The 7080-nt window shown below is 40.9% G+C and overlaps 1 protein-coding gene across 1 annotated transcript; it reads left to right on the top strand.

The window, feature by feature from the left end:
- The first annotated feature begins 283 nt into the window (after window positions 1-283).
- Window positions 284-6945, top strand: LOC131779155 (dual serine/threonine and tyrosine protein kinase). The gene is made up of 5 exons (XM_059095706.2): window positions 284-1080; window positions 2063-2078; window positions 2397-4008; window positions 4699-4942; window positions 5681-6945. Exons 1-5 carry the CDS (start codon window positions 442-444, stop codon window positions 6101-6103), a joined length of 2934 nt encoding a protein of 977 aa, XP_058951689.2. The 5' UTR covers window positions 284-441; the 3' UTR covers window positions 6104-6945.
- Window positions 6946-7080: the final 135 nt, after the last annotated feature.

A 7080-nucleotide genomic window follows, 5' to 3' on the forward strand; every position in this document is an offset into this window, starting at 1 on the left:
AATTAACGAAGTAATTATATTGACTGAGAGCTCCTTTTCAACGCTTCTAGCAGCAAGAGCATTGAGAAAGAACTTTCGCTACATGAGAGTCGCTACATGAGAGAGAGGCAGACCAGTGCCGCTGGTATGGCGAAATTGGAACAAGTCAATTTCAAAATATTTATACCCTTCGTATTTTTCGAAACAAGTTACTTGTTGAATTATGATCGCACGATCCCTCTTCCTCATTGTCGACTAAGGAAAACAGCCGAGAACGTCGTGGCAGGTTTTAATTTTTTCAAACTTACAGTCACTTGACGAATACATTCCGCTTATCCTTTTTGTACAAGTCCAGTACAATTACCTATCTAACAAGTACATGATTTCTGGGAAAAATAAGAAACCTTCGACGCTTCTTGTGAGGCTGCCACGGAACATGAATTGACTTCATGTAGGAAATCAATGGGAGACTCAAACAGTTACTCCGATTTGCAAAGAGCCATAGATGAATTCAGACGCTACTACGACAGTAGCTCCAACTTATTCGAGCGAACGGTAGATTGTTTTCAGGAAATCGAAAGAAGTGTTCCAGTGACTAACAACGATGCACTCAGGTTTCTCTTGCCGCATCAAGAGGAAGTAAGAAACGAGCTCCAGAAAAGCCCTTCGGTGTTCTTCATCGGCGAAAAGAATTGTGGAAAAAGCTCAGTGATTAATGAACTTCTTAGAAAGTCTGCTTTACCAGTTGACGAGATCCCTTGCACGGCAAGAATTGTTCGAATCAAATATGCGAGTAAGCCGTACGTTAGACTCATAAGATCAAATGGCGAAGAGGTCAAGAAACAGTTCTTTACCGACAAACAACCCCCAAAAGAATTCATCGTCGTTTCCGATCGGGACAGGGAAGATGAAGCTGTCTTGGGAGCCACTGTTGAGGTCGGATTAAACCACAAGCTTCTACTAAGTGGACTGGAACTCATCGACTCGCCTGGGAAGAGTGAATCAGAGGCATTAGACAAAGTGTTGGACAGCTTCCTTGAAAAAGGCACCGTACCATTTTTTGTATATGTCATCAACGGAGATAAACGACTCACACGCTCGGTAAGTAAAGGCTAAACCACCCATTGAATCACTCTACTAGTCCATGGATAAGACATACGCAATATCTGTTGTTCTGTATTATAAATAGAAGCTTTATTGTTTATATCTTATGGTTTGAAGTCTGGCACCAAAGAGCAAGGAAAGTTTTAATCTCTTACTTGAGCTTAGTCTAACAGCAACTTTGCCAAAGAGTCTCGTAAAACATGAGCAAGAGGAACTTAATTTAAATGATTTTAAAAATGAAAGCCTGGAATCTGTTCAGATATGTAACGAATTTCTGTTACAATAGTAAGAACAGAACAAGGAAAGTTTGAAATTAACGTGATAAAATTGGTGATTAAGTGTAGGTTTCTCCCATTGAATGTGGATAGCTTCTTTATTTTAAGTTGAAAGTGGTGGACGCGTGATCCAAGATGTTAAAAAACTCATCAGAAAAAAATGTGCGACATCGTGGAGAATTATGTAGATGTCTGAAAATGTGAGAGGTCCTATCACTGACCAAGTGCTCACGTACGCGTTTTAAAATTTAAAAAGTGTCTTTCATTTTCTCAAATTAGGAAAGTTTAGAGAATGTACATCAGATTTTCAAATAGTCCACTTTCTCTTCTGTAGTGAACGCTGTCCAAACTGAACTAGACCGGAGAACATCCAAACTTATTACTTTGCGGACTGGTCGATTTATAGCCTAGGGGCAAAGGGGTGGGGTCAGGGGATTTTGGTTGTGCGTACTCTTGTTTTCCCCCTCCCATATTGGCAGTTAATAGACAGTCAATGTTCTATGATTTTCCCTATGTACTATGTTGGCGACGACTGATCTCACTCAGTTCGAGTCCTTGAAAACCATGTGATCCCCCCCCCAAAAAAATTATAGTTACCATTCCCAAATTGTTATTCGAAGTTATTGAGCGTAGATCTTTGCCAAACAATCAGAATTTCCTCTTTGAATTAACCCTTCACTGGGTTATTTCTTTCTTTCTTTCAGGATAGAGAAACACTGGAATTCATCATCCTTAATTTATTCGGCGCAAATATCTATATGAATAATCAGATGCGCCTTACAAGTTACAAACCCACCCAACCCAACCCAGGGGAGGACATCCATCACACAGTAATCTCGTGCGTGGGAAATTAACGTCTCCTACCCCAAACCCTGCAGGAGACGGGACCTCCGGCTTAACGTCTTATCCGAGAAGACGAAGCAAGGTGAGTGAAGCGACTTGCTTAAGGCCACAACGTAGTGCCCCATCCAGGACTCGAACCCGGGCCGTCCGACCCAGAGTCCAGCGCTCTGACCACTGGGCCACTCACGCCTTACAAATTCTTAAGGGACAAATTTCCTCAAACTCAAATTATGTTTGTTTGCAACAAAGTGGACATCACTACGAAAGCAAAGAAATATGATGGGCGGTCAAGACGTAGCTTGCAATCTCACAGAGATGATGATGATGATGATGACGAGGACAACGGTAACGACGACGATGATGATGATGATGATGAAGATGACGATGAAGAAACAGGTAGCAGTTGTAAACGTCATTTAAATGAGTCAAGAATAGCAAACGAAAAGGCAAAGGCCGTTTTTGATCAACTAAAAGACAGGTATCTCCGTGGAGATTCGTGGGAGATGTGCCCCATGTTCCATGCTATTTCAGCCAAAGAAGTTCGCGAAGAACGCGTGAGAAAACAAGAGGGAGAAGCAACCACAAAATTTCGTCTTTTTGAATCCAGTCTAGAGAACCGCCTTTGTGAGGTTGTTAAAACTCAAACTGTTAGAGTCGTAAGAAAACTTGTACTTCTTCAAGAAAGCTTTGCGAGTACCATGAAGGTGCGAAGGGATTCCATCACCCACAAAGCATCGGTTGTGCCTTTGTTGAATTCAAAAGCTGCCGAGGTGTTGGACAAAATGATCCAAACGTTGGCAACAGCAATCACATTCAAGTCGGAGGAGGCAGAGCGCACGCTTGTGGCAAATTTAGAAGTCCTAAGGACGCATGTTTTACGCGAAGCTGAAGAGTACAAAGCCGACAAACGGGAAAGTCTGCAGATAAAGTTTCAAACTATGGTTAGAACTGAGCTACCGGCTTTCTCAGAGACACTGCTAGATTCCGGCCTTGACATTGCTTTAGCAACATTTGTTGCTGACATGAAACGCAGCATCTTGGAAATGTCATGCCAAACCCTGGAGACAGCTGTTCACGGCCTCATGAAGGATTACGTCCACGATCTTATACGTGCTATCGATGACTTCCATTCAGTCGTTCAAGACCCAATGGTCTCACGCATATTAGAGGACATCTATGACTTTCAATTCCTGGCCGTCAAAAGTGAAACAGACCAGTTACTCCAAGTTGTTATGAATGGGCTTCTTGACTCCACGAACGACGTTTCCTCTGTTGCTCTGAGAACTGGAATCTCGGATCCTCTCTCTCGAGTTCTTTCGCCACGAGACTTGGTGAGTTACCATGACGTAGATATTTCCGAGAGGTCAACCAGGCGGAATATTTGTGAGACGCTGTTGGCTATGATTGACTTCAATGGTGTCGTGTATTCAGTTCTAACCGTATGTGCAGACCGTCTGTTAGAAATGCATGAGAAATTTCAGGGTGCCCTTTCTTCTTTCAATTCTTTGCAAGAGGCTTTTACCAACAGCTTCGTGTCGGCTCAGCTAGAATCTTTCCGGGTCCAATTCACCCCAAAGATTCGAAAATTGACTGTGGAAGGAATGGCCTTGCAATATTTGCAAACGTTTGGGCCAGTTGAGCGTGGTTCTCTTGTGGCCAAAACAAGACATGGAGCTATCTATGACTGCATAAGCGAAAGCTGGTGTAGTGCCACACCCACTGGACAGTGCGTGGTAAAAGTCATTGAAAAGCGAAATTTGAGCGAAGCTGCCTGGAGCCAGAATGCTGTGGATTTAGTCAACATGATGTAAGTAATGCATTAAAAACTGTAGTGAATTAATGCGTCAGTCAATTCTAAACTTCATCATCCCCTTCGGGCAACCCCCCGGGCATTTGAGCTTTTGAAGATTATTCCGTTTATATTTCCGTCTCTCTGGGCCAAGTTTGCATTGAAATGGCTTACTCAAGCACAATTTTTATTGAACAACTCTCTGTATGATCGACGAATGTTTCTGAATTTAGCAAACTCACTCTTTTTTTGGTGCTGCTGTTTTTCTTGTTGTTGTTGTTTTTTTTTGTTTTTTTTTTTGGCTTGTAAGCATCATTCTTCGATGTGAAAGCGGACTCTTTTCTTTTAACTCCTCCATAGTTAAAATTTTATCAATACTCCTGGCTAAAGCTCCCCACCCCACCCAGGTAAGGTCCACACTCCTCACCCCCGCGGCATGGACGACAATCAAATGCCTGTGGTAGAAGCGTCGATTTGATCATAAACTGCTTGATAAGAACAAAAACACGTTTTGAGGATTCCCCTGTTCAATTTATCTCAAAGTTTGGGCGACTTCTCTAATAGTTTCATGGCCTTAATTCAGTCTGTTCACTCTATTACAAATCCAAACAGTAGACTATCTGATATGTATTTCTAAGACTTAACGATCTGAATTACCATATCCCTGACAAAATCATTAGAGTAAATATTGGTGTTATTTGATTTTAGGGACATAATTCTGAGGCTCAGTGGCTCCCACCCAAACCTGTTACGCTTGTATGGATGGATCCTCCCAGATCCTGATACCGTACACGTCGTCATGGAGAAAGCAGAAAAGAATCTGCTGCGTGCTCTCCAACCGGGATTGCCGCTGATTATAAGGATCAACATAGCCTTGGAGGTGGCTGAGGGGTTGAAGGCCATTCATGATATTGGTTACGTCTACGAGGATCTGAAACCTGGAAATATTCTGGTAGGGGTTCTCTATGTGTGCAATCTGGGATTTGGTTTTAAATTATGGTCTTTGCTGGAGATGTAAGAAAAATTCAAATAATCACAGCAGTCTATACGCCATACAGGCTTCTCACAAAATGTGAAAGATGACCCCATCGAATGGGTCGCTCTCTAGTTTTAAGAATCGTGTTTAGTCTCAAGAATATGTCAACAAAATATATTTTATAGTTTCTGGCTACCCCTGAATTCTGAGAAAATCTGAAATTTTTCGATTCTGAAATAACAAGAATTTATATAAAAGATAACGAATCGTTGGAAAATATTCAAGAAAAAAGTGTTCTCCTCAAGAGACAGTATAAATACAGTAAGAGCTAACCCGAGTAAATCATGGAACTTTATCAATTTACTGACATTGTCACTCATAATTTGAATTTTATGCAATGAATTATTTCTCACCCAGGAGTATAAAAGGGTACTGGCGAATTGTCAGGGAAGCCTGATGAAATGTTTGGGGGGGGGGGGGCGGTGGCTGTAATACTCCTAGTCTCTTCATGCTATGGAAACCGACATAGTGTCCGACTGGATGAGCCACTTGGCTCACTTACAGACTTCACTTCTTTAATTAGTCAACATAAAGTAACATTAATTTCCCTGCATTAACGTGAATACGTGTATACTTTATGACGCATGGCTCCAATTCCGGGATGCTAAAGCTTCTATTGTAAAAGGAAACCTCACAACAGTTATTTTCCTTTAGCTTATGAAAGATGGAAAAGCCAAGATCAACCTCGCTAAACCTGAAAGTCCTTACAACATGACCACTCTTGGTTCACCGTTCCACATCTCACCAGAAATGTACCACTATCACCGAGAAAGCCACCTCAGTTATCATTCGTACGACATCTACGCATTTGGAATGTTACTGTGGGTGCTCTTTGAGGGAAGTGGGACAACAAGACCTGAAGTTTACCAAAACTTGAAAACTACTGAGGCAATGCAAGGAGCGGTTGAGAATGGAGTCCTTCCGAAAAGACTGCCTCAGGTGAGCGATGCATGCTGGAATTTGATGATGATGTGCTGGAAAAACAGAGAAAGCATTGAAATGGAAAACGTCATCTATGAATTGAACCTGATAAGGTGTTCTTGCCCAGACACTTTGATGCCTAGCGACCGTCGTTGAACAAATATTGTTTTCCTTGTTCCAGAATTTTATCGAATAAGGGCATACCATGAAAGATGTTTAAAAAGTTTAGGAATTACTCATCCAGCAGATAGATTAATGATGAAAAATGATGTAAGAAGTCTTAGGAAAGAGCTAGTTGTGATGGAACTATAGCATGTGGCATAATACATGCCTTATAAATTGCAGCTGCCACCAAATCCGTGGGGGCATGGGTTTGGTATTTCTGAACATAGCCATACCCCCATCGAGTAATGTTGACATGTTATTTTACATTTTGATTCCATATAAGTTCAGAATAGGTTAGAAATGTTTTGGTAGAATAATGATGGCGGGAGAGGAGAAAAAAAATATATAGACAAATAATTGTTGCAGGGAAAAGGAGGTCGAATTCAATAGAAGTAACATTTTATTGAAAATGGCTGGATATATTTCTACTAGAGGGTTGAATCGAAAAAAATACAGTAAGGGTTTTTTTACTAGTTAGCTTGGCAGTTAACAGTATTGGTCTTTGTGTTTTGTGGCGATGTATCCTAACGTTGTCATGCAGTTTCATATTCAGTGATCGAGATGCCTTTATTACAACATTTCTAGCTTGATAGACGAGTTTTTTAATTTTTTATCCTTTTCAAGTGTTTAAGTTTTCTCAATTTTCCCTGCACTAGACAAAAATGAACGTTTAATTTCAGCTTTAGATCACGTTTCTTTGGGTCGAGAGAATCGTACAGGGACACGTTAATATATTTGACCGTGTAAAAGTTATTGGTATTCGAGCTAAATTACATGTATTGAATCGAAACATTGTCGTTTGATTGCAATGCGCAAAATTGATTAAGCAATAAAATGGTTTGATAGTTCCAATCAATCAATGCTCTATTATGAATATTGTACATTCCGTGGTATATTATTGGACCCTTATCATAATGATTTGCAGGATCAAAACGCCAGACTCGAAGTTGAGTAAAATCTACTCTCCC

The sequence above is a fragment of the Pocillopora verrucosa genome, chromosome 6, assembly GCF_036669915.1.
Source record: "Pocillopora verrucosa isolate sample1 chromosome 6, ASM3666991v2, whole genome shotgun sequence".
Lineage (NCBI taxonomy): Eukaryota > Metazoa > Cnidaria > Anthozoa > Scleractinia > Pocilloporidae > Pocillopora > Pocillopora verrucosa.

Coding starts and splice junctions, on each gene's coding strand:
- LOC131779155 (XM_059095706.2), top strand. CDS start 442: ATGGGAGACTCAAACAGTTACTCCGATTTGCAAAGAGCCATAGATGAA. Junction 4,009..4,698: donor GTGGATTTAGTCAACATGAT/GTAAGTAATGCA, acceptor ATTTGATTTTAG/GGACATAATTCTGAGGCTCA. Junction 4,943..5,680: donor TGAAACCTGGAAATATTCTG/GTAGGGGTTCTC, acceptor ATTTTCCTTTAG/CTTATGAAAGATGGAAAAGC.